Here is a 26,470-nt window from a genome sequence, read left to right on the forward strand (position 1 = left end):
AGACTCGCTCCCCGTCTATGCTGCCTCGGCGTGCGCGGCCCCGCTCCCCGCGCCGGGTCTTTGTGATTTAAAGGGCCGGTGCGCCACTGATTGGCGCATGGGTTTTTATTAGTGTCTTCACCTGTGCACTTCTCTATATTACCTCACTTCCCCTGCACTTCCTTGCCGGATCTTGTTGCCATTGTGCCAGTGAAAGCGTTCCTTGTGTGTTCCTAGCCTGTGTTCCAGACCTCCTTGCCGTTGCTCCTGACTACGATCCTTGCTGCCTGCCCTGACCTTCTGCTACGTCCGACCCTGCTCTTGTCTAATCCCTTGTACCACGCATATCTCAGCAGTCAGAGAGGTTGAGCCGTTGCCGGTGGATACGACCTGGTTGCTACCGCCGCTGCAAGTCCATCCCGCTTTGCGGCGGGCTCTGGTGAAAACCAGTAGAAACTTAGAACGGGTCCACCGACACGGTCCACGCCAATCCCTCTCTGACACAGAGGATCCACCTCCAGCCTGCCGAATCCTGACAGTAGATCCGGCCATGGATCCCGCTGAGGTCCCGCTGCCAGTTGTCGCAGACCTTACCACGGTGGTTGCCCAGCAGTCGCAACAGATAGCGCAACAAGGCCACCAGCTGTCTCAACTAATTGTGATGCTACAGCAGCTTCTACCACAGCTTCAGCAACCATCTCCTCCACCAGCTCCTGCACCTCCTCCGCAGCGAGTGGCCGCATCCAGCCTCCGTTTATCATTGCCGGACAAGTTTGATGGGGACTCTAAACTTTGCCGTGGTTTTCTCTCGCAATGTTCCCTGCATTTGGAGATGATGTCGGACCAATTTCCAACTGAAAGGTCAAAGGTGGCTTTCATGGTCAGCCTTCTGTCTGGGAAAGCCCTGTCATGGGCCACACCGCTCTGGGACCGCAATGATCCTGTCACTGCCTCTGTACACTCTTTCTTCATGGAGATTCGAAGTGTCTTCGAGGAACCAGCCCGAGCCTCTTCTGCCGAGACTGCCCTGCTGAACCTGGTCCAGGGTAATTCTTCTGTTGGCGAGTACGCCATCCAATTCCGTACTCTCGCCTCCGAATTGTCCTGGAATAATGAGGCCCTCTGCGCGACCTTCAAAAAAGGCCTATCCAGTAACATCAAAGATGTGCTGGCCGCACAAGAAATCCCTGCTAACCTGCATGAACTTATTCATCTGGCCACCCGCATTGACATGCGTTTTTCCGAAAGGCATCAGGAGCTCCGCCAGGATATGGACTTTGTTCACACGAGGCGGTTTCTCTCCCCGGCTCCTCTCTTCTCTGGTCCGCTGCGATCTGTTCCTGTGCCTTCCGCCGTGGAGGCTATGCAAGTAGACCGGTCTCGCCTGACACCTCAAGAGAGGACACGCCGCCGCATTGAGAACCTATGCCTGTACTGTGCCAGTACCGAACACTTCTTGAAGGATTGTCCTATCCGACCTCCACGTCAGGAAAGACGCACTCCGATTCCGCACAAAGGTGAGACAGCTCTAGGTGTGCACTCTGCTTCTCCACGTCTTACTGTGCCTGTGCGGATTTCTTCTTCTACCTTCTCCTTCTCAGCTGTGGCCTTCTTGGTTCCGTATCTGCAGGAAATTTTATTTTGGCCTCTTTCGTTAACAGGTTCAACATCCCAGTGACCAGTCTCGCCAGACCCCTCTACATCGCCTCTGTTAATGGTGAAAGATTGGACTGTACTGTGCGTTACCGCACGGAACCCCTCTTAATGTGCATTGGACCCCATCATGAAAAGATTGAATTTCCGGTCCTCTCTAACTGCACTTCTGAAATTCTTCTTGGACTACCTTGGCTTCAACGCCATTCCCCTACCCTCGATTGGACCACCGAGGAGATCAAGAACTGGGGTACTACTTGCCACAAAAAGTGTCTTATGTCTGCTCCCAGTCCTGTCAGTCAAAACCCTATGGCTCCTCCGATACCAGGTCTCCCCAAGGCCTATCTGGACTATGCTCTATCCTCTGTCTGCTCCGGAAACACAAGCCATGACGGAGTACATCCAAGAAAATTTAAAAAGGGGTTTATCCGCAAGTCTTCTTCCCCTTCCGGAGCTGGATTCTTCTTTGTCTCCAAAAAAGACGGCTCCTTACGACCTTGCATTGATTACCGCGGTCTTAATAAAATCACTATAAAAAACCGCTATCCCCTACCTCTTATCTCGGAACTCTTTGACCGCCTACGTGGCGCCAACATCTTTACCAAATTGGATTTAAGAGGTGCATGTAATCTCATCCGCATCAGGGAAGGGGATGAGTGGAAGACCGCGTTTAACACCAGAGATGGACACTTTGAATATCTGGTTATGCCTTTTGGGCTTTGCAACACCCCTGCCGTCTTCCAGGACTTTGTAAATGAAATTTTTCGTGATCTATTATATACCTGTGTTGTGGTCTACCTGGACGATATTTTGATTTTTTCTTCTAACCTAGAAGAACACCGCCGGCATGTCCGCATGGTTCTTCAGAGACTTCGGGACAATCAGTTATATGCCAAAATGGAAAAACGTCTCTTTGAATGTCAATCTCTTCCCTTCCTAGGATATTTAGTTTCTGGCCAGGGACTCCAAATGGACCCGGACAAACTATCAGCCGTATTGGATTGGCCACGCCCCTCCGGACTCCGAGCTATCCAACGTTTCTTGGAGTTTGCCAATTACTACAGACAATTTATTCCACATTTCTCCACTATTGTGGCCCCAATTGTGGCCCTAACCAAGAAAAACGCCAACCCTAAGTCCTGGCCTCCTCAAGCGGAAGAGGCGTTCAACCATCTCAAAACTGCCTTTTCTTCTGCTCCCGTACTCTCCAGCCCTGATCCATCTAAACCCTTCTCACTGGAGGTAGACACCTCCTCGGTGGGAGCTGGAGCTGTACTCCTACAGAAAAATTCTTCCGGACATGCTGTTACTTGTGGTTTCTTTTCTAGGACCTTCACTCCGGCGGAGAAAAACTACTCCATTGGTGATCGAGAACTACTGGCCTTAAAACTGGCTCTCAAGGAATGGAGGCACCTGCTGGAGGGATCCAAATACCCAGTTATTATATACACCGATTACAAGAATCTCTCTTATCTTCAGTCTGCCCAACAGCTGAACCCTCGCCAGGCTAGGTGGTCGTTGTTCTTTGCCCGTTTTAACTATGAGATTCATTTTCGCCCCGCTGACAAGAACATTAGGGCTGACACTCTCTCTCGTTCCTCGGATGCCTCTGAAATAGAAGCTTCCCCGCAACACATTATTCCTCCTGACTGTCTGATCTCCGCTTCTCCAGCTTCCATCAGACAAACTCCTCCAGGAAAGACCTTCGTCCCTCCACGCCAGCGCCTCAGGATTCTCAGGTGGGGACACTCCTCACACCTCGCCGGCCATGCTGGCATCAAAAAATCCGTCCAGCTCATCTCTCGTTTTTATTGGTGGCCTACCCTGGAAGCTGATGTTGCTGATTTTGTTCGGGCTTGTACAGTCTGTGCCCGGGACAAGACCCCTCGCCAGAAGCCTGCCGGTCTCCTCCATCCTCTGCCTGTTCCTGAGCGACCATGGTCTCAGATTGCTATGGACTTTATTACAGACCTACCTTTATCCCATGGCAACACAGTTATTTGGGTGGTCGTTGATCGTTTCTCCAAGATGGCACATTTTATCCCTCTTCCAGGTCTTCCTTCTGCGCCAATTTTTTGTGCACATTTTTCGCCTTCACGGGCTTCCTACGCAAATCGTCTCGGATAGAGGCGTTCAATTTGTGTCGAAATTCTGGAGGGCCCTCTGTAATCAGCTTAAAATCAAATTAAACTTCTCGTCTTCTTATCATCCCCAATCCAATGGGCAAGTGGAAAGAGTTAATCAGGTTCTTGGTGACTATTTGCGACATTTTGTTTCCTCCCGCCGATCTCCTACCATGGGCCGAATTCTCGTACAATTTCAAAGTCTCTGAGTCTTCCGTTAAATCCCCATTCTTTGTGGTGTACGGCCGTCACCCTCTTCCCCCCCCCCTCCCCACTCCCATGCCTTCTGGTTTGCCCGCTGTTGATGAGGTGACTCGGGACTTCTCCACCATCTAGAAAGAGACTCAAAAATCTCTCCTACAGGCCTCATCCCGGATGAAGAAACATGCCGACAAAAAAAGAAGAACTCCTCCTGTCTTTTCTCCTGGAGACAAAGTGTGGCTCTCCGCCAAGTATGTCCGCTTTTGTGTCCCCAGTTATAAACTGGGACCACGTTATCTTGGTCCTTTTAAAATCAAATGCCAAATCAACCCTGTCTCCTACAAACTCCTTCTTCCTCCTTCTCTCCATATTCCTAATGCTTTTCATGTCTCTCTCCTTAAACCACTCATCCTTAACTGCTTCTCTCCTAAGGTTGTTGCTCCTACTCCTTTTTACGGGTCCTCTGACATCTTCTCGGTTAAAGAAATTCTGGCATCCAAGACGGTCAGAGGTAAAAAAAAAAATTCTTGTAGATTGGGAGAATTGCGGCCCGGAGGAGAGGTCATGGGAACCCGAGGACAACATCCTTGACAAGGACCTTATCCACAAATTCTCAGGTTCTAAAAAGAGGGGGAGACCCAAGGGGGGGATACTGTTATTTACGCCGAGCGCTCCGGGTCCCCGCTCCTCCCCGGAGCGCTCACAGCGTTCTCCTGTTCGCAGCGCCCCGGTCAGACCCGCTGACCGGGTGCGCTGCGATAATGTCCCCAGCCGGGAAGCGATTCGCGATGCGGGACGCGCCCGCTCGCGGTGCGCATCCTGACCCGCTTACCAGACTCGCTCCCCGTCTGTGCTGCCCCGGCGTGCGCGGCCCAGCTCCCTAGGGCGCGCGCGCGCCGGGTCTTTGCGATTTAAAGGGCCGGTGCGCCACTGATTGGCGCATGGGTTTTTATTAGTGTCTTCACCTATGCACTTCCCTATATTACCTCACTTCCCCTGCACTTCCTTGCCGGATCTTGTTGCCATTGTGCCAGTGAAAACGTTCCTTGTGTGTTCCTAGCCTGTGTTCCAGACCTCCTTGCCGTTGCCCCTGACTACGATCCTTGCTGCCTGCCCTGACCTTCTGCTACGTCCGACCCTGCTCTTGTCTAATCCCTTGTACCGCGCATATCTCAGCAGTCAGAGAGGTTGAGCCGTTGCCGGTGGATACAACCTGGTTGCTACCGCCGCTGCAAGTCCATCCCGCTTTGCGGCGGGCTCTGGTGAAAACCAGTAGCAACTTAGAACCGGTCCACCGACGCGGTCCACGCCAATCCCTCTCTGACACAGAGGATCCACCTCCAGCCTGCCGAATCCTGACAATGGCCTTTCACCGGAATGTTATGTCCTTTTTTGGGATGATGAATATTCTCCCCTTTAATAATACCGCTACACTGCATACATGACAAGCATGCAAATGTACCCTTTTTTGGAGTAGCTAAGAATCTTTGTGTGTCCTTCTTTTTTACTGCAATTTCACCTCTAATTAAAGTATCCCCTATTGATTTCCCTTTGGTGTGTACAAACATGGGTGGATCCTTAAAGAGGTTCCCATATTTTGGATCAGATTTTAATATTCCCCAATATTTTTGGATAGCTCTTTTTATCATTGGACTATGTTTATTATAGGTACCTGTATACATTATTTGTTCATTTTTTTTTTGTTTTATCTTTATTTTTCTTTATTAGTAAATCTTGTCTGTTCATAGTACTAACTTAATTTTCTGCTTCTTTTAAATGTTTTTTATCGTAACCTCGTTCTAAAAACGTACTTTCAATTTTAATTTTACTTTTTTCGTATTCTTCCATTGTACTAGAAATTATTTTTGTGCAAACTAACTGACTTTTCGGGAGCCCCTGAAATACCATGGGTGAATGAAAACTATTTCTGTGTAGCATATTATTTTTGTCTGTTTTTTTAGTATATAATGTTGTTACAAATTTTTCTTCTTTAATCTCTACCTCTACATCCAAAAATTTTATTTTTGTACTATCATAAGTTAATGTAAATTTTATTGTGGGATGTACTGTATTAAGTTTTTCTACAAACGACAGTAATTCTGCCTCCTCTCCCTGCCAGAGCATGAACACATCATCCACGTACCGAAGCCACGTGGGTGACATGCTCATGCCCCGGGGGGAGAAGATGACATCCTCCTCAAATGCTGCCATGAAGGCATTAGCTAGACTAGGTGCCACTGGCGACCCCATTGAAGTTCCATCAATCTGAAGATAGAAATCTGTATCGAAACGAAAATAATTTTTTGTCAAGACATAATCCAATAATGACTTCAGAAAAGCAATCATTTCATTCGAAAATTAGGGGATACTTTAATTAGAGGTGACATTGCAGTAAAAAAGGACACACAAAGTTTCTTAGCTACTCCAAAAAAAAGGGTACATTTGCATGCTTGTCATGTATGCAGTGTAGCGGTATTATTAAAGGGGAGAATATTCATCATCCCAAAAAAGGACATAACATTCCGGTGAAAGGCCATTTTAGTTGCACTAGTGAAAATGTTATATACTTATTAAAATGCCCGTGCGGTATGGGCTATGTAGGGCAAACTAGTAGAATGATAAAAATACGTATTGCTGAACATAAAAATGCTGTAAGAAAAACATTGGAAAATAAGATCTATCCCACAGAAAATAAATTTGGAGAAACTTCAGTAGCCAGACATTTTTTAGAAAACAACTATAGAACCAGTGACTTAAGATGGCAAGTGATAGAACAGATAACGCAAGGTGTGAATAAGGAGAGTAACAAAAAGCAGCTGCTCGGCAGGGAAGTATTCTGGATAACAGAACTTGAAACTATCCAACCTTCAGGATTTAATGAATTATGTAGTTTTAGACCGTTCTTATAATATTTAAAATATATCGAATGTATAAAATATAATATATTTGTAAAAATGTTGTTATTATATTTACAGAACACATCTTAACTAATTGAAAATAGGTGTGCACATATGTACATAAGGAGGTCTTTCAACAGGTGTTGGTACGCATGATTAAGGGGGCGTGCCCCTCGAAACGTTGCGTCATATCCTGTTGCCTCTGAGCTGTGTATACCTCGCTTTGGTGTAAATGTTGCATACTGCACTTTATTGAAGAAAGAAAAATTTGAAAAATAAAGAAGACCGGCTGGTCGTTTATACTCTACTGGAACAGTGAGTTTATCTTTTCAATGTGTATGCTAGCACTGCCTTTGCGTATATAGCCCAGGAACTTTGTATACGACAATGTCCATATCCAATAGAGAAAAGATAGTTGCACTCACCCATCAGCAGAAATAAAAACTTTTTAAATTAGGGGTTCACATTAATACAGTCATGAAACACATACACAGACAGCGGGGTAGACACCTGTCGGCAACAGCCGTTTCCTGCGTCACTGCACACTTCTTTGGGCTGGAGAACATTAAGTCAACACAGTGTTTGTGACTTATATGCACTATGCGCCTCGGGACCCCGCTCTATAACTTTGCATGGTCTTCAATTTGTCGCTAAGTTGCTGTGGTTCCTAAATGTTTTTACTTCTCAATAACATCAGAAAAATCTAGTAGGGAAGAAAAGCTAACTTGTTGGAGCTTCCTATTACAGGACCATTATGGAATTAAAAAAACATCTTTAGAATTACCTATTTTTCCATATATGTTTGTAAAGATGGCTGCATTGGCAGAGGATAAGGACCAATCAAGTGCTTTTCAGGATTTTAAATATATTTTTTTGTATTTTAAAATTAAGTCAAATAAAAATTGACATTGTAAAGTTAAAATGCTATAGTACTGGCTACCCTTTTGTTACCCTGTATACTAGATATTTCAGTGTCAATTCAAATTTCTTTCATGCACTTACAAACTGTGGGACTGAGGATTACTCCAAAGGAAAAAATATGTTTAAATCAACTGGTACAGTAAAATCTCCCTTAGTGGACACCTACCAATAGGGGAGACTTAGAAATAGAGGACAGTTATTTATTCCCCAGTAAAGTCCCATAAGACTTAATGTACATCATATGGGCTGTTGCGAACTACCTCCTGTCCTTTTTTTCTGAGCCTTTTCCACTCCTTTTTTATTTTAATTCGTTTACCTGATGATGTGATGCTTTTCTTTCCATTTTTTTTTCTCTCTTATTTGTATTTGTTTCACATTGTTTTGGAAAATGTAAAACTCTTGAAAAATAAACAGTTAGGGTAAGGGGACACTCCCAATAGCAGTAAGGGGACACTCCCAATAGCAGATTCGGACACATTTATTAGGGGTCAAAAGACATCCATTAGGGGACAACCAGGCTTATGTGATCAGGACGGTACCAGGGGCGGATCCAGAGTCTAGTCTCGGGAGGGACACTATCAGAGTATTGTGTGCTGGTTGACACGCCCCTCCCATAGACTTGCATTGAGGAGGCATGGTGTGACATCACAAGGGGCGTGGCTATGACGTAAAAACCCCTGCAGCCCGCATCCAGGGTTCTGAACAAAATCTTCACAACACTGGGGCAATGGAGTACCCCTTTAAGTATGCAGTATAGTTCCCCCACACTAGGTAGGCAGCATAGTTTCCAGTTTCCCCACACTAGGTTGTCAGCATAGTTCCCCCACATTAGGTTGGCAGCATAGTTCCCCCACATTAGGTTGGCAGTATAGTTCCCCCACATTAGGTTGGCAGCATAGTTCCCCCACATTAGGTTGTAGTTCACCCACATTAGGTAGTAGTTCCCCCACATTAGGTTATAGTTCCCCCACACTAGGTTGTCAGCATAGTTCCCCCACATTAGGTTGGCAGCATAGTTCCCCCACGTTAGGTTGGCAGTATAGTTCCCCCACATTAGGTTGGCAGCATAGTTCCCCCACATTAGGTTGTAGTTCACCCACATTAGGTAGTAGTTCCCCCACATTAGGTTATAGTTCCCCCACATTAGGTTGGCAGTATAGTTCCCAACATTAGGTTGTAGTTCCCCCACATTAGGTTGTAGTTCCCTCACATTAGGTTGGCAGTATAGTTCCTCCACATTAGGTTGGCAGTGTGTTCCCCCACATTAGGTTGGCAGTATAGTTTCCCCCACATTAGTTTGGCAGTAGAGTTCCCCCACATGAGGTTGGCAGCATAGTTCCCCCACATTAGGTTGGCAGCATTGTTCCCCCACATTAGGTTGGCAGTATAGTTCCCCCCACATTAGGTTGGCAGTTTAGTGTCCCCACATTAGATTGGCAGTATAATTCCCCCACATTAGGTGGTAGTTCCCCCACATTAGGTTGGCAGTATAGTTCCCCCACATTAAGTTGTAGTTCCCCCACAGTAGGTTGAAGTTCCCCCACATTAGGTTGTAGTTCCCCCCACATTAGGTTGGCATTATAGTTCCCCCACATTAGGTTGTAGTTCCCCCCAAATTAGGTTGGCAGTATGGTTCCCCCACATTAGGTTAGCAGTATAGTTCCCCCCACATTAGGTTGGCAGTATAGTTCCCCCACATTAGGTTGGCAGTATAGTTCTCCCCACATTAGGTTGTAGTTCCCCCACAGTAGGTTGGCAGTATAGTTCCCCCACATTAAGCTGGCACTATAGTTCCCCCACATTAGGTTGGCAGTAGAGTTCCCCCACATTAGGCTGGCAGTATAGTTCCCCCACATTAGGCTGGCAGTATAGTTCCCCCACATAAGTTTGGCAGTATAGTTCCCCCACATTAGGTTGGCAGTATAGTTCCCCCACATTAGGCTGGCAGTATAGTTCCCCCACATTAGGTTGGCAGTATAGTTCCCCCACATTAGGTTGGCAGTATAGTTTCCCCACATTAGGTTGGCAGTATAGTTTCCCCCACATTACGTTGGCAGTATAGTTTCCCCACATTAGGTTGGCCATATAGTTTCCTCACATTAGGTTGGCAGTATAGTTCCCCCCACATTAGGTTGGCAGTATAGTTCCCAACCACATTAGGTTGGCAGTATAGTTCACCCACATTAGGTTGGCAGTATAGTTCCCCCACATTAGGTTAGCAGTATAGTTCCCCACACATTAGGTTGACAGTATAGTTCTCCCACATCAGGTTGTCAGCATAGTTCCCCCACATTAGGTTGGCAGTATAGTTCTCCCACAGTAGATTGGCAGTATAGTTCCCCCACATTAGGTTGGCAGTATAGTTCCCCCACATTAGGTTGGCAGTATAGTTCCCCCACATTAGGTTGGCAGTATAGTTCCCCGCACATGAGGTTGGCAGTATAGTTCCCCCACATTACATTGGCAGTATAGTTTCCCCACATTAAGTTGGCATTATAGTTTCCTCACATTAGGTTGGCAGTATAGTTTCCTCACATTAGGTTGGCAGTATAGTTCCCCCCACATTAGGTTGGCAGTATAGTTACCCCCCCCCATTAGGATGGCAGTATAGTTCCCCCACATTAGGTTGGCAGTATAGTTCCCCCCACATTAGGATGGCAGTATATTTCCCCCCACATTAGGTTGGCAGTATAGTTTCCCCACATTAGGTTGGCAGTATAGTTCCCCCACAGACATACAGCCTTCAGCCATATACAGTGTATGGCTGGAGGGCTGTATGTCTGTGTACTGCCCCACTTCAATGCTCCGACCACTGCTCCTCCGGTCAGGGGTCACGACCTACTGCTCCGGCAGTATGACCACAGTGCTCTCTGCTGAAACCTCTGTCCATGTCAGGAACTGTTCAGAGCAGGAGCAAATCTCCATAGCAAATCTCTCCTGCTCTGGACTGTTCCTGACACGAAGAAAGTACTGCGGATAGAACTACACAACTTCCTCTGGAAGGCTTAAGATTTTTAAGTAAAAGTAATTTACAAATCTGTCTAACATGAATAGTAGTCAGAAGAAGATGACTTTGTAGATGTTTTTATAGGTTTTCAGGTGTATTTTTAGTGTAATGGAAGTTTTCTTCACCAGAGCAGTGGGCTGGGTGGTGGCAATGTCTGTTTCCCCATGACCTTTTTTTATATACGAAATTCTCATTTCATTTTACATTTCGGAGGAGACTGAAAGTTCAACATTTGGCACTATGTGTGAATCTCAGAATTCGTAGAGAAGATAAATACATATCCAGCAATGGAAAATCGAGCAAGAACGTCCACAGAGAGAGAAGAAAAAAAAAAGAGGCTTGAGAGTTCATCAAATGACAAAGTGGAAAGTCCTATTCATCGTCTGCTATGAGCAGCCTTTCAATACGTCTACTTTGCTGAGAAACTTCCTGTTGTGTTAACAAGTGCGAGATCTGTAGGAACAAAGTCGTAACACAGTACGGAGAGAAAATAATCAAACGAAGAAGAAGGGAAATGTTACAGGCTCCGAAGGAGGTATGCATTCATAATACATGTACTCTCTGTGCATTGTAATGTTCTTTAAGAAGCTTTCCTATGCACTTAACAGTCATATGCAGATGTAGCAGAGAATTACTTTCCAAGTCTGGGGACTGCTTAAGGTTGGGGATTTTTACGGTAAGATTTTTGGAGATTCTGGAGTCTGGTGGACAATTGAAAAAAATATTGGAAAATCTAGCAAAAAATCTTACTTTGCCCCAGTACTCTGTGATACTCCACGGGCAAACCTGGGACTGTGCAAATACGGTCTATAGCTGGATTCTAATTTTAGCTATTGAACTCAAATTAGGAATTTATTGCTGCAAATTGTTTGTGTGTAATCCAGGGATTAAAATAATACATTAGGGTTTTTTTTTTAGCCCAGGGAAAAGCCATAAATAGCATATTGGGGTGTGCCAAAAAGCAAACCCAGCTCTGCCTCATATACTGGCCACATGGCAGAAGCGGTTAGAATGCTCGCCCACATCTATCTACATGCACGCTTACATACAGGATCACTATTGTAATAAAACATATGCAACGTACAAAGAAAAATGACTTCTATGTTTCTGTTGCTAGTATTGAGATAGTATAATGTATTTGTATTCACTGTATAATACTTGTGTAGAAAGATTCATTACTTCAGACCTGTGTTTCCAAACTGGGGTGCCTCCAGCTGTTGCAAAACTACAACTCCCAGCATGTCCGGACAGCCGAAGGCTGTCCGGGCATGCTGGGAGTTGTAGTTTTGCAACAGCTGGAGGCACCCCGGTTGGGAAACAATGCTTCAGACAATTAGGACAGTTATCACAGTTCCCCTCGGTGAATTAGCATTTCTCATAGGCATTACTGTAGTTTTCCACCAATGTATTACTCAGAAAGAGGACGGGCCCTTACCCTGCCCACATTCTAGATCAGTGTTTCCAAACTAGGGTGCCTCCAGCTGTTGCAAAACTACAACTCCCATCATGCCTGGACAGCCTTTGGCTGGATGCACACAGGTTAGATAACACTATTCTAGATCAGTGTTCTTCGACCATTGACTCTCCAGCTCTTGCAAAACTACATTTCCAAGCTGCCATGGCATGCTGGGAGTTTAAAGGGGTATTCCAGGAAAAAACTTTTTTATATATATCTTCTCACTGGGTACATGTGCACATAGCAAACTGAATAAATGGCAGATTGATATTATAGAGAGTAATTTACCATCTAGATTAGTATTCCCTGATCTTAAAGGGGTTATCCAGGAAAAAACTTTTTTTATTATATATCAACTGGCTCCAGAAAGTTAAACAGATTTGTAAATTACTTCTATTAAAAAATCTTAATCCTTTCAATAATTATCAGCTGCTGAAGTTGAGTTGTTGTTTTATGTCTGGCAACAGTGCTCTCTGCTGACATCTCTGCTTGTCTCGGGAACTGCACAGAGTAGAAGAGGTTTGCTATGGGGATTTGCTTCTAAAATGGGCGGTTCCCGAGACACGTGTCATCAGAGAGCACTTAGACAGAAAAAAACAACTCACCTTCAGCAGCTCATAAGTACTGAAAGGATTAAGATTTTTTAATAGAAGTAATTTACAAATCTGTTTAACTTTCTGGAGCCAGTTGATATATAATTAAAAAAAAAGGTTTTTCCTGGATAACCCCTTTAAGATAAGGGAATACTAATCTAGATGGTAAATTACTCTCTATAATATCAATCTGCCATTTATTCAGCTTGCTATGTGCACATGTACCCAGTGAGAAGATAAGAGTCCCTGCATGTGCCAGGTGCTCATATGTAAAGCTAATGAAAGTATTAACCAGCCCTAACATTTAAAAGTTGCAAATTAAAACTATTTTCCCTGCCACGAAATGTCTCATGCATTATAATAAAAAAACAGAGCAGGAAGCGCTCCGTAGTGTGATACCGCAAGGTGTATAGGTAACGCAGAATGTAGATATGCGCTTACCAGGAAGGGTTGTACTGTGTCCAAGTACAACCATGGATCAGAGTGCATAAAGTGTAGAGTTCCAGCAGCCGCTCCACCTTTCACAGATAAAAATCCAATCCAATTTCCTCCAAAAAAGGTAGAGTCAGAGAGGCGCTTGAAACCAAGGTAAGAGTAAAACTTCTACTTTATTCCCATAATGCAACGCGTTTCGCGGGGGTTCCGCTTCATCAGGCAGGTGCCTGATGAAGCGGAACCCCCGCGAAACGCGTTGCATTATGGGAATAAAGTAGAAGTTGCCTGATGAAGCGGAACTCCCGCGAAACGCGTTGCATTATGGGAATAAAGTAGAAGTTTTACTCTCTGACTCTACCTATTTTGGAGGAAATTGGATTGGATCTTTATCATACATTATAAAGGATCTTCGAAAGGAGTGCCCAGCCCTAGAGGTGCCTATGTCTACCCCATGAATTTGCAGAATGTCCGCACGGAAAACAGGGTTGGACACTCCGCAAATAACGTGCGCCAGCAGAACATGCCTGCTCTAGGACCGCTTCATAGACAGCATGGCATTGTGACATGTCAATGCTTTAGGTAGAGGCCGTAATGAGGATTTCTGCTGCCGGAATTCTGCCATATGTAGGGTGCGGCAGAATTCGATTAAAAGCAATAGCACTCGGAATTTCTGAGCGGCATTTTTTTCTGAGAGTCCCTTGGGAAAGTCAGGTGACGAAACGTACGTTGGGACGGTGCAGACAGGCGTTACTATGGGTAAGTGAGGTGTTATTACTTTCTGGCAATTATACAGTGTGCAGTGTGTATGATAGGCTTTAGTGGGTCACCATAACCTAACCAGGGGTGGACGTATCTGTTCTCTCCCGTTCATTACACTGCATATAGAGCCTCCATTTACTCTCTTCACCTCATTTTTACCTATGGACAGTGACTATGACCCATAGCTCACACCTGTCTCACCCACGTATTATGGTTGTAACTGTCTACATCTCATATATTGCTTTAATAACAATCTTTCTTTGTAAAGTATTCTCCACTTTGTTAGTCACATGTGGTGACTTTTTAATTGAATTTGCATCATTAAATTTATTAATATCTTTCAGTAGCAACTGCTCTCGTTTTTTTCTTTTTTGTTAGCATAAGTAATTATGGAGCTATACTGATACATTTGCATACAGACCCCCAGCATATTGTATTAATAATTTGTGGTTCATAACACGACAAATATTTTTTTGGTGCCGTAATTTTTTGTATCTAACACTGATAACACAGCAGCATAAATTGATACCGCAAGAAGTCACACTTCTGGAAATTGTAGACAGTGCTAGACCTATAAAAGTGTGCTGTGACTTCCTGAGTACAAATAATTCTGTTGTGTCGTTGCTCTGATTTCTCATAATAGCTTATAATATGCTAGATACATAAATAATGGGAGATTTAAAAATTCCTTAGCACAATATTATTATAATAGAGACGTTCGCCAATGCAAACATTTTGTGAAACTGCTGCTTGTTTTTCATATTATGATTTATGACCTTTATGTGAATAATCTAAGTGCAATACAAACATAACACAAATATAAATGCGCAATCAGAATGCAGACCTCCCAAGAATATTGCAGAACTAATTTTAGTCTGGTCTTTCCTTGGTCTTCTCTGACTTAGTTTGCTGCCAAGGCTGGAATAAATGTCAGTGCAAAATAAAAAAAACATAATGATAAAACAAATTAACAGGATCCCCTTTACTGAAGGATAGAGGATAAGATGTCTGATCGCGGATGCCCATTGCTGAGACCCTCTACAATCTCCCTGCAGCACCCGCATTCTATGCGGGTGCTGAATCTCCAGTTTCGGAAACCTCAGGGTTTCCGGGACTGGGGACGTGACGCCACGCCCCCTCCATTCATCTCTATGGGAGGGGGCGTGACGGCCGTCACGCCCCCTCCCATAGACATGAATGGAGGGGGCATGGCGTGACGTCACATCCCCAGTCTCGGAAACTCGGAGGTTTCCGAAATTGGAGTTTCAGCACCCGCATAGAATGCGGGTGCTGCAGGGAGATTGTAGAGGGTCTCAGCAGTGGGCATCCGCGATCAGACATCTTATCCCCAAAGGATAGGGGATAAAATGTTTTTGCCCGGAATACCCCTTTAAGCATCTAAACTGGAAAGGCAGTCATAGCGCCTTAGCACTGCAGTGCAACAAAGTAAACTACACAATGAAAAAACATAGCAGATTAGTACTGGAGAGAATCTGTCTGCTGTAAATGATGCCTAGAACTGACCACAGTGTTGAAAATACTGTAGGGAAATACATGACATGGTATCCCTGATGTAGCTGGTGATTTATCTACAATTTATAAAATCACTTTTTTAGTGCCATATTCAGGGCTTACGTCCTGCAGGAACGCATGGAAACGGAGTTCCTGCACTTTTTCCACAGCAGAAACACTGTTCCCATTAAGTGGAAATATTGGGTGCTTTCCCACACTTTTTCCCCAGGACCTGACCCCTGGCCACATTCAAATGTTTAAAAGATTGTGCCAAGCTATAAAGAGCTACAAGCAGTTACACCTATTCTTTCCTTCTTCCCTCCTTGAGTGACGTACTGAAATCCTGCACTTGCGCCATGAATGCCAACAGCAGCGCATGTACAGTGAAATTGTCAACTGCAGGCGCTGACTCCCATTGGCCTCAACAATGCAGTCACAGGATTTCAGTACAGGGCTCATGTATTATTCAAGCCCTATATGTCTGTCAAGGGGAAGGGGCAGAGAGAGGGAGTGACGAGACGTGCCAAGCTGCACTCCTCAGCAGCCTAGAACTTAAAAATGTGGATTCCCTTTTAACATCAGTAACAGGACCTTGACTGTACATCCCCCGATTCTCTCTGTACATCCCATTATTTTCTTCCTAAAAATGTTATTAGCAGAGTCATCGGGAAATAAACACCCTGTATTACCCATAATTGGCACAGTAGCACAAACCTGTCAGAAAGTTCTATAGTTCTTTTGGGCAAATTTTTGTAGCTTTTTTGCTGTAAAAGAACCAAAAGGTCTAACAACAGAAATATTAAAACATTTTGCAAATGATTAGATTTAGTGCTGCCAAATAGTGCTTAAATATCTTTACTCAGTAGGTCATGCAGATGCTTTACATGTCATTTTTATGTATCGACCTTCTGTATTTGGCTCACAAATCCCTCTGTTTTGCTGCTCACTCATTCTTATACCCATTGCTCAGGAAGGGGCAAGTCCAAGGCAAGCACTGAACCCACCCTCACACACTATGCATTCCCTTCCTCCCCGAGTCCCCGAGTCTGCTGTGCTGTGCTGGGTCTCTTCATCAATGCAAACTGCTCTGTAACCCCTTCCTCTCTGTTTTCATGCTGCAGTCTAATAGATAGGACAGGAGTGAGCACAGAGTGCTAATCCTGCCTCCACTTCCTGGACTTTGTCCCAGCTGGGACAAAGATGATGCTGCAGCCAGACAGGATTATGTTCTGGATGGTATGGGGACGCCTAGTGGTCTTTTTTTTATTTTTTATATGACATGATTTCTATAAAACATTTTTAAGTATATTAGAAAGGCTAATGTTTCGCCAAGATGTACAACATATAAAAAGTTTTTAACTTCCCATTTAAAGTAACATCAGTGGTAAAGTGGTAAATAGCCAGTAGAGTAAAACTTTCAAAATAAATTTGGTAAACATGCTCCACATTTTGAGTTGTGTGAAGCAATTTGATATCCCTGTTTTTTTTTTTGTTTGGCAACATCAGGGACTCATTTTATCTGTATACTGCACCACCCCACCCTCCACTTACATGGTGGAGTCCATATCCAAGGGAGATCTGGACAGGGCTGGACTACCGCCTAGACATCTGCAGTGGAAATCACACATTTGTAGTGTATACATAAAGCTTGGATAGATGCTGTGTCTTTTCATGCAAATAAATCTGTGTTATTTTCTCTCAGGTATGAGGACCAAGGCTGAAGTAAATGTAAGAAGTAAATGTAAGAAGAGTAATGTATACAAGACATCGCACATGTAGATACACAGTTATATAAGTCATCTGAGCTTTGTGGTTGCTTTAACACTTTTTAGAATTTGAAACAATGAGAAAAACATATTTGTAGTTTCACAAGCTTGATCAGAATCCCATGTCTAGGTTTTTGTTTGACTGAGACTTAAAGGGGTACTCCGGTGGAAAACTTTTTTTTTTTTTTTAATCAACTGGTGCCAGAAAGTTACTTCTATAAAAAAATCTTAATCCTTCCAATACTTATCAGCTGCTGAATACTACAGAGGAAATTATTTTATTTTTAGAACACAGAGCTCTCTGCTGACATCATGACCACAGTGCTCTCTGCTGACATCTCTGTCCATTTTAGGAACTGTCCAGAGCATCATATATTTGCTATGGGGATTTTCTCCTACTCTGGACAGTTCTTAAAATGTGCTTGTGATGTCAGCAGAGAGCTCTGTGTTCCAACAAGAAAATAATTTCCTCTGTAGTATTCAGTAGCTAATAAGTACTGGAAGGATTGAGATTTTTTAAAAGAAGTAATTTACAAATCTGTTTAACTTTCTGGCACCAGTTGATTTAAAAAGAAAAAAGTTTTCCACCGGAGTACCCCTTTAAAGGAAAATTGTCAGCAAGTTTACCCACACTAAACCCAATACACTGGGTTATAGTGTGGGTGAACAGGAGTTGATACAGGGGTCACTTTTTTTGGCGCCTGTAAAGTTCCTTACTTCTGTACCTCCCGCACTGAAGCTTCTAAGCCCGCCCCCCATTTTATAAATATTCATTATATTCAACTCCACGTCCTAGCGTCGTGGAGTCACATATCCCTGAGCGCAGCGCTCTGATTGCAGCGCGCATGAGCACGATGGTGTGAGTGTACAGCTATTGAAGCCTCGTTACCCCCGAATTCCGGGTGTAGCGAGGGGGTAGCGAGGGAGTGGCTCTGCGCAGAGGAACAATAGTAAAAAAAAAAGCTGAGCTTGCACGTCATGCACTCTCTGCAATCAGAGCGCCGCGCTCAGGGGATATGTGACTCCACGTCGCTAGGACGTGGAGTTGAAGATAATGAATATTTACAAAACGGGGGCGGGCTTAGAAGCTTCAGTGCGGGAGGCTGAAGCAGATGGGCGGCGGGGTTCCCACCTTGAAGCGCATATTATAGACAGAAGTAAGGGACTTTACAGACACATAACTCGATGGCTACTGGACAAAAAAAAGTAAGTGACCCCTGTATCAACTCCTGTTCACCCACACTATAACCCAGTGCATTGGGTTTAGTGTGGGTGAACTTGCTGACAGTTTTCCTTTAAGGGAATTGTGTCACCTACATTTTTTCTTACTAATTAATGTCAGATACTGACACATATTTCTTTTCTCCTACCTTTTTTTATGATTTTAGTTTTTCTTTCTCTTATTTTTTTCTATTCTTGATCATGTGGATAGCCATGTTGACTCATTTGCTCTTTTAACAGCATTTAGAGATAAAGTATATTTTACAGCAGTCACATAAACCATAGAAACCTGTAGGAAGCTGACTAAATGATCTCTAATGTACGCTCAATCTCTAATTTTGAGTTTTCCCTGACCTACTGTGTGTAGACTAGAAGCTATGATGACTCCTATACACTGCACACACAGAAAAGGGGATCCTGATTCTGCATATCTTTATACACACCATCAGAAGCAGTAGAAGTATGAAGGACATTATAGAGTATCACTGTGCAGTGTAAGCAGTACCTGTTCACAGGTTGTTTATGGTATTGCAGGTCAGCCCAATTTACTTCAGTGGCGCCTAGCTTTAATACCAGACACGACCCAATGACAGATATGAAAGAAAACAGTCATGTTTCTAATCATGTGCAGTCGTTCTAAAGGGGTATTCTGTTGCTAGAAATCTTATCCTATATCTACGGGATAGGGTATAAGTGTTTGAATGCTGGGCATATGGGAGTCCGACTGCTGGGACCCTGCGATCTCCTGCCGGGCACCCCATAATCTGCATGCACGGAGCCCGAAGTTGTGGCCAACACGCCCCCTCCATATATTTCTATGGGAGATATGGAGATAAAAAACGCTGTATCTCTGCATCTCCCATAGACATGAATGGAGAGGGTGTGACAACCATTGCCGCTCCGAAGCCTAGCACAGCCGTTGTTCTGAAATGTTCTGGGCCGTAAATTGCAGGGGTCTCAGCGGTTGGACCCCCTGCAATTAGACATCTTATCCCCTATCCTTTGGATAGGGGATAAGATGTCTAGGACCGGAGTACCCCTTTAATATTGTTAATATGACTACCCCTGTATACATCAGAACACTGTGCTCTAACCTAATTTTGTTTGTTTTTTATTTCCAGTAGCCGAAAATGAAACGAGAATTTGCAGGAAGCAATGTTACCTTGGACTCTAATGCTACAATGATGGCTTCTTTTAACTCCTCGACTGATTTACAACAATGCCATCCACCCTATGATGATAGCGCCATTTTTGTCATTATACTTTATAGTATTGTCCTAGTCATTGGAGTTCCGGCTAACATTTTGACCTTGTGGCTGACATTTTTACAAATATGGCGTAAAAACGTGCTGGCTGTGTACCTGTTCAGTCTTTCCCTGAGTGAACTCATGTACCTCGGGACAATACCACTTTGGATTATCTATGTAAAAAACAACCATATGTGGCAATGGGGAGCAATGGCTTGCAAAATTACAGGATATATTTTTTTCAACAACATATATATTAGTATTTTGCTTTTGTGTTGCATTTCTGTGGATCGCTACTTGGCCGTGGAATATGCCCTAGAGTCCAGGGGGGTCAGGAGACAAAAAATTGCTATACTGGTCACTGTGGTTCTTTGCTGCTTGGTGGCACTTATCCATTCCCCAGTCTTTATTATCAGTGATGGTGAGCAAACGGATGGCCAAACCACTTGTTTTGAAACCTTGCCTATACCGTCACACATCGCTCATTTCTATGTTGCTAGGTTCATCATTGGATTTTTAGTTCCTCTAGCAACGCTGATTTTTACCAACTCTGTGATAAAAAAGAGGATCGAGACAAGTTGTAGTTTTACCAATCAGCAGAAGACCAAAGTCAAGTATCTAGCTATAACCATCATAATTATATTCATGATCTGCTTCGCTCCTTATCACTTTGTGTTGCTCACCCGGGGTATTGCTTACTACTTAAAAGAGAATTCAGAAAACTTCTGTGATTTTGAAGAGGAGATATACACGGCCTATTCTATATTTCTTTGCCTGGTCACGGTAAATAGTGTGGCAGATCCTTTCATCTATGTATTGGTTAGTGAAAATGTAAGGAAAGATTTCTGTAGAGCCATGAAGGGCTGGAGAAGACAACTGTCCATCAATAACAGTACCTTTCCACATACCCACAATTCTAGAGATATACACGTGGACAAAGAGTATTCTTCACAAAGTGGATATGGGATAACAGATATACTGCAGGACAGAGACTGATCCAATGGTGGACTGTTGAAAAATACAAAATAATTGTGATGCTCATAATTTTTATTTTATTTATGTTATTTATTTTTTCAGCAAATATGTAAATATCCATCACTGCTCGTTTTCCTTACACAATTCACCTTTAATAAATTCCAAGTGAAAGAATTCTAAGGTCTGATAGATGACTTATTTTTAAGGTGTGTATATGAACCTGGAAAATTGTATCTTGATGTGACAGTGTATTAAAGGGGTACTCCGGCGCTAAGACATCTTATCCCCTATCCAAAGCATAGGGAATAAGATGTCTGATCGCGGGGGTCCCCATTGTGACGTCACGGACCCGCCCTCGTGTGACGTCACGCTCCGCCCCCTCAATGCAAGCCTATGGGAGGGGGTGTGACAGCTGTCACAGCTGTCACGCCCCCTCCCATAGGCTTGCATTGAGGGGGCGGAGCGTGACATCACACAGGGGCGGGCCGTGATGTCACAATGCTCCGGCCCCTGTGGTCGCCAGTAATCAGACCTGGAGCGAGCGTGCTCCGGGGACTGATTGTAACGAGGTGCTGCATGCAAGATCACGGGAGTCCCCAGTGGCAGGACCCCCGCTATCAGGCATCTTATCCCCTATCCTTTGGATAGGGGATAAGATGTCTTAGCGCTGGAGTACCCCTTCAAGGATTCTGTGCTACAATTACTATACCACTGTCAGTCACAGTAGTCCTACAGCATTGTCAACTATAGCCCATTGCCCTGTATAGACAATCCCATAAAAGTGCTAGCCAATAGAAAAGAGACACAGTACTCTGATAAAAATCCTTATAAGAATGTCATAGTGTCCATATAATGCAGCAAACTATACCACCTCATAACAAAGACAATCCTAGTGCCAATATAGCACAGCCAGCTAAGGACAGATCACAGCGGGTGTCGCGCCTGACACCCGCTGCTATCGTCCTGTATAATGTATAGGTGCGGGTGGCCGCTCTTCTCTGCTCTCACTGTAGTATGGTCTGTAGTATATGCCGTATATATACCTATTATTCATATTTCCCGCAGAGAGTTCTGATTGGCTGGAACCATCTGGCCAATCACAGCTCTCTGCGGGAAACATGAATCTGTTATGTGAAGAACTTCACATCACAGAATATAGTGCAGGGGAGTGGAGAAAAGCGGCAGTGCTGCCCGCTACTATCCATTATATAGGAAGATCGAAACAGGTGTCAGAAGTAACACCCAGTCTGATCTGTCTATTAGTACAGGTGCCAATATAGCACAGCCAGCTAAAACAGCCCAATATGAGAACCAGTCTAAGTTCACTAAATCAAGATTCTGCAGCAACAACAACAATTCAAAAGAAAGGGGCACAGATATACATCCAGTGGAATTCCACTGGCTGAATGACCGCTTGCAGCGGCGCTGGCGATGGAACAGCATATACAGTGCAATCTCCATAGATGCCAATGTAGTCCCAGTGGAATTCTGTCCAAAGACTGAACATGTTTATTTTTTTGAGCAGACATATGTTCTGTCAGCGGAATCTCACTGCGGAAATTCTACAGTACAGAGCAAAGGAATCATATTGAAAGCAATGGGACTTTGCTGCAAGCGGTATTCCTCAGTGGAATTCTGCTGGTGGAATGTCTGCAGTGTGCCAGCAGAACAAGCTGGCGCTAGGACCACTCGGATGTATGCAGACTCCACAGACGGCAATGCAGTTCTGAGTGGATTCTGCAGAAAGAATTGACATGTCAATTGTTTCTGAAAACAGTGGTATGGATAGTTTGTCGGCACTTCGACGTAGAGGTGGTGCTCGTGGATGAGATAGTCAATAGGATAAGAAAGGGATCCCAGCACTCACCAGATGATGCAATAAGTTCAGATTTATTTGTGGAAATACATCTTACAGTACAGGATGCGTTTCGGCAGTGTATGCCTGTCTAACAGCAGAGGAAGGCATACACTGCCGAAACACGTCCTGTACTGTAAGATGTATTTCCACAAATAAGTCTGAACTAATTGTTTCTGAAAAGGCTGGAAGCTGAACTTCCGTGGCAGATGTGTTTCCAATGAAAATTCCGCTATGAGAAAACAACAGAAATCTGTCACAAAAAAATTTACAAGCAAAATTTCTTTTACATTCCGACGTGTGAATGGGGCCTTACAGTTCTCATACTCAAGGACTGTGCAGGTCAAAAACACATCAGTGATGTGATTATGTTGTTTTTTTTTTTTGTTAATATTGTGTTTTTGATGCTTCAACTATATTTTATAAATAAATGTTTTATAAACTGCGCTACTGGTCTGCCCCTTTATTTTTGAATATATGTAGTTTGTTATATAAACCCCAACCTCATTTCTGATAGATTACTGTCTGTGCAATAACAGAAAAACTAACCACCGTAACCCTATCTCTGAAAGATCACTGTGAGCAGAAGTGTAGTACTAGAAAACTCCACCACCACAAACTCATTTCTCATAGATCACTGTCTGAGCAGAAAGACAGTAGTAGGAAAAACAACCACTGCAACCTCATCTCTGATAGGGACAATAGTAATGTAGAGAACTGCTGCTTTATGGATGATGACTTTTTCAAAACAATACATTTAGGCTAAGTTTCAACTTGGTTTTTTTTGTAGAAAGGGGTCATTTAAATGTAAAAATTATATATTTTTTTATAATTCATTTAGTAAAACTTTTTATTAGTAATGTATTTTACTAATGTGTTTAATCAAGTGTGTGTGTTTTTTTTTTTACTTTTTTCTTTAGTTTTAAATTTTTTTAGGCTGTACTAAGTAGTAGTACCTGTACTTATAGACAGATCGCCCCGGGTGTCAGAAGTGACACCCGGGGTGATCTGTCTATAGGTACAGGTACTACTACTTAGTACTACCTAAAAAATTCATCCTTTATATTGTAGAGATGTGGAGCAGCTCTCTATAGCGCTCACATCTCTGCTCTGAACTCCAGCCGGCCAGTGATTTGAATAGGATTCACATCACTGATTCATATTTTCCACCCAGAGTGGTGACTGGCCGGATGGTGGCAGCCAATCACTGCTCTCAGCAGGAAATATGAATCAGTGATGTGAATTTATATTCACATCATTGGCCGGCCCCCGAGTATTGTGCAGAGATGCATAGGGCAGGAGAAAGCCACTTCGCATCTCAGAAGGATGAAGGACGATCGCAGTGGATGTCAGGAGTGATACCCGCTGTGATCTGTCCTAAACTGCAGGTACTACTGCTCACAACATGGAGCACACTCTGCTTCATGCTGGGAGCTGTAGTACCTGTATTAATAGACAGATCACAATAGATTTCAGAAGTGACACATGTTGCAATCTGCCTATTAATGCAGGTACTACAGCTTCCAGCATTGAGCAGAGTGTGCTCCATGGTGGGAGCAGTAGTAGCTGCAGTTAAGGACAGATCACAGTGGGTGTCACACCTGACACCCGCTGCGATCGTCCTGTATAATGTATAGGTGCGGGCGGCCGCTCTTCTCTGCTCTCACTGTAGTATGGTCTGTAGAATATGCCGTGTATATACCTATTATTCATATTTCCCGCAGAGAGTTCTGATTGGCTGGAACCATCTGGCCAATCACAGTTCTCTGCAGGAAACATGAATCTGTTATGTGAAGAACTTCACATCGCAGAATACAGTGCAGGGGAGTGGAGAAAAGCGGCAGTGCTGCCTGCTACTATCCATTATATAGGAAGATCGAAGCGGGTGTCAGAAGTAACACCCGGTGCGATCTGTCTATTATTACAGGAAAAAAGTTAATAACACACACACGCACACACTTTATTAAACACATTATTAAAATACATTACTAATAAAAAATTTTTTTAAAAATATATATTATTTTTACATTTCAATGGCCCCTTTCTACATTTTTTTTATGGTCGGCTCCATTATTAGTTCCCTGCCCGCCCACATAAATTGATTCCTGTTTAAAAATTAATAAAAATGTTGTTAAATTTGTTAATTTCATTAAATACAATTTTTTTCCATCCCTAATTTTATTAAAAAAAAAGGTATCTCCATGCCTTTTTTGGATCGCTTAAAGGGGTACTCCTGTGGAAAACGTTTTTTTTTTTAAATCAACTGGTGCCAGAAAGTTAAACAGATTTGTAAATTACTTCTATTAAAAAAACCTTAATCCTTCTAGTACTTATTAGCTGCTGAATACTACAGAGGAAATTATTTTCTTTTTGGAACACAGAGCTCTCTGACATCATGACCACAGTGCTCTCTGCTGACATCTCTGTCCATTTTAAGAACTGTCCAGAGCAGAAGAAAATCCCCATAGCAAACCTATACAGCTCTGGACAGTTCTTAAAATGGACAGAGATGTCAGCAGAGAGCACTGTGGTCATGATGTCAACAGAGAGCTCTGTGTTCCAAACAGAAAATAATTTCCTCTGTAGTATTCAGCAACTAATAAGTACTTAATAGAAGTAATTTACAAATCTGTTTAACTTTCTGGCACCAGTTGATTTAAAAATAAAAAGTTTTCCACCAGAGTACCCCTTTAAGTCCAAAAAAGAATAAAAACCACCTGCCAAAGTTAAAACCTACATGGCGTTTTTCTTGGTGTATTTTTTACTTCCATAGACTTCTATGGGAGAAAAACACCACGATTTCATAGGCTCAACATGCTGCAATTTTGAAAAACTGCCAAGGAGCTTACAACGCCAAAAAGATTAAAAAAACGGCAAACTGAAAAATGCAAAGTGGATATGGCATTTTGCGTTTTTCCATTGACTTGCAGCTAACATCTGGCCGCTGCGTTTTTTCCCTGAATCCATAGGCGATACCTTTTTATAACAATTATATTGCCCATAACGTGTTCATAAAAGAAACAACTGCTATATTAAGCCACATAATATGATATTGCCCTTTATAACATACATAGTATTACTTATGTTAGTACACCTAATTTTTGCACAAATTTCTGACTACGAAATTTTAGCAAAAACAGGATATGTGTAGCTGTCATAAAGTGATACTTAAAAAATGTCTGAAAAAACTTGCTCCCCTTAGGGTAGAGTCACATATGCCTTATTTTGCTGCATATTTCCTGCTGCATATTTTCTTACCCATTGAAGTCAATGAGTAGCAAAATCAGCTGCATATATTTCTAACTAGTTACTTTAAATGGTCACTATCATTAAAACTAATTTTTGCTATTGCACTCCTTATGGTAAATAAAAAATCTTTCTAATGTACTTTATTTACAAAAATTACATTTTCTATATTTTATTTGTGTTTAAAAAAGCTGCCACTAGGTGTCTCCCTAATTGTCCAGAGCACATTTCCCCCATCTCTTGCACAGATTTTGTACTCCTGCTGGCCTGACAGAAGTCCAAAATCAGGGAATGCAGTTTGGAGTGCTGATAGGGGAGGGGGGGTGCAGCCTTATCCAATCATAACTCATCTCACACTGAACTGCTATGGGCTGTGTGTAGCAGAATGAGGGAGGAAGTTCTCCCTTCCTCACCTGTTGGGTAAAACCTGCTGGGTAACGCCCCTTCCCAGTCTGTGAACCTGAGGCAGAGCAGAAAATACAGAACAATGTCAAGGTAGAAAACTAACATAAGGCAGGGGGTGGTTTATCATATTGGGGGCAGTGAACTGGGAGGATTATAAAATGTAAAAAGATCCTAACAGGTACTCTGGTGCTTACACATCTTATCCCCTATCCAAAGGAT

The 26,470-nt window shown here is 43.3% G+C and overlaps 1 protein-coding gene across 3 annotated transcripts; it reads left to right on the plus strand.

The window, feature by feature from the left end:
• The first annotated feature begins 10,881 nt into the window (after positions 1–10,881).
• Positions 10,882–21,062, plus strand: GPR132 (G protein-coupled receptor 132). Of its 3 annotated transcripts, XM_056546623.1 has the most exons (3): positions 10,882–11,316; positions 17,239–17,277; positions 19,645–21,062. In XM_056546623.1, the coding sequence occupies exon 3, from the start codon at positions 19,654–19,656 to the stop codon at positions 20,764–20,766; it is 1,113 nt and encodes a 370-aa protein (XP_056402598.1). In that variant the 5' UTR covers positions 10,882–11,316; positions 17,239–17,277; positions 19,645–19,653; the 3' UTR covers positions 20,767–21,062. The 3 variants fall into 3 exon arrangements, with proteins under 3 accessions (XP_056402598.1, XP_056402597.1, XP_056402596.1); XM_056546622.1 differs by lacking the exon at positions 17,239–17,277; XM_056546621.1 differs by lacking the exon at positions 17,239–17,277 and having other exon boundaries at positions 11,281–11,316; positions 19,648–21,062.
• Positions 21,063–26,470: the final 5,408 nt, after the last annotated feature.

Source organism: Hyla sarda, chromosome 11 (assembly GCF_029499605.1).
Source record: "Hyla sarda isolate aHylSar1 chromosome 11, aHylSar1.hap1, whole genome shotgun sequence".
Lineage (NCBI taxonomy): Eukaryota > Metazoa > Chordata > Amphibia > Anura > Hylidae > Hyla > Hyla sarda.

Coding starts and splice junctions, on each gene's coding strand:
- GPR132 (XM_056546621.1), top strand. CDS start 11,296: ATGTTACAGGCTCCGAAGGAG. Junction 11,317..19,647: donor TGTTACAGGCTCCGAAGGAG/GTATGCATTCAT, acceptor TATTTCCAGTAG/CCGAAAATGAAACGAGAATT.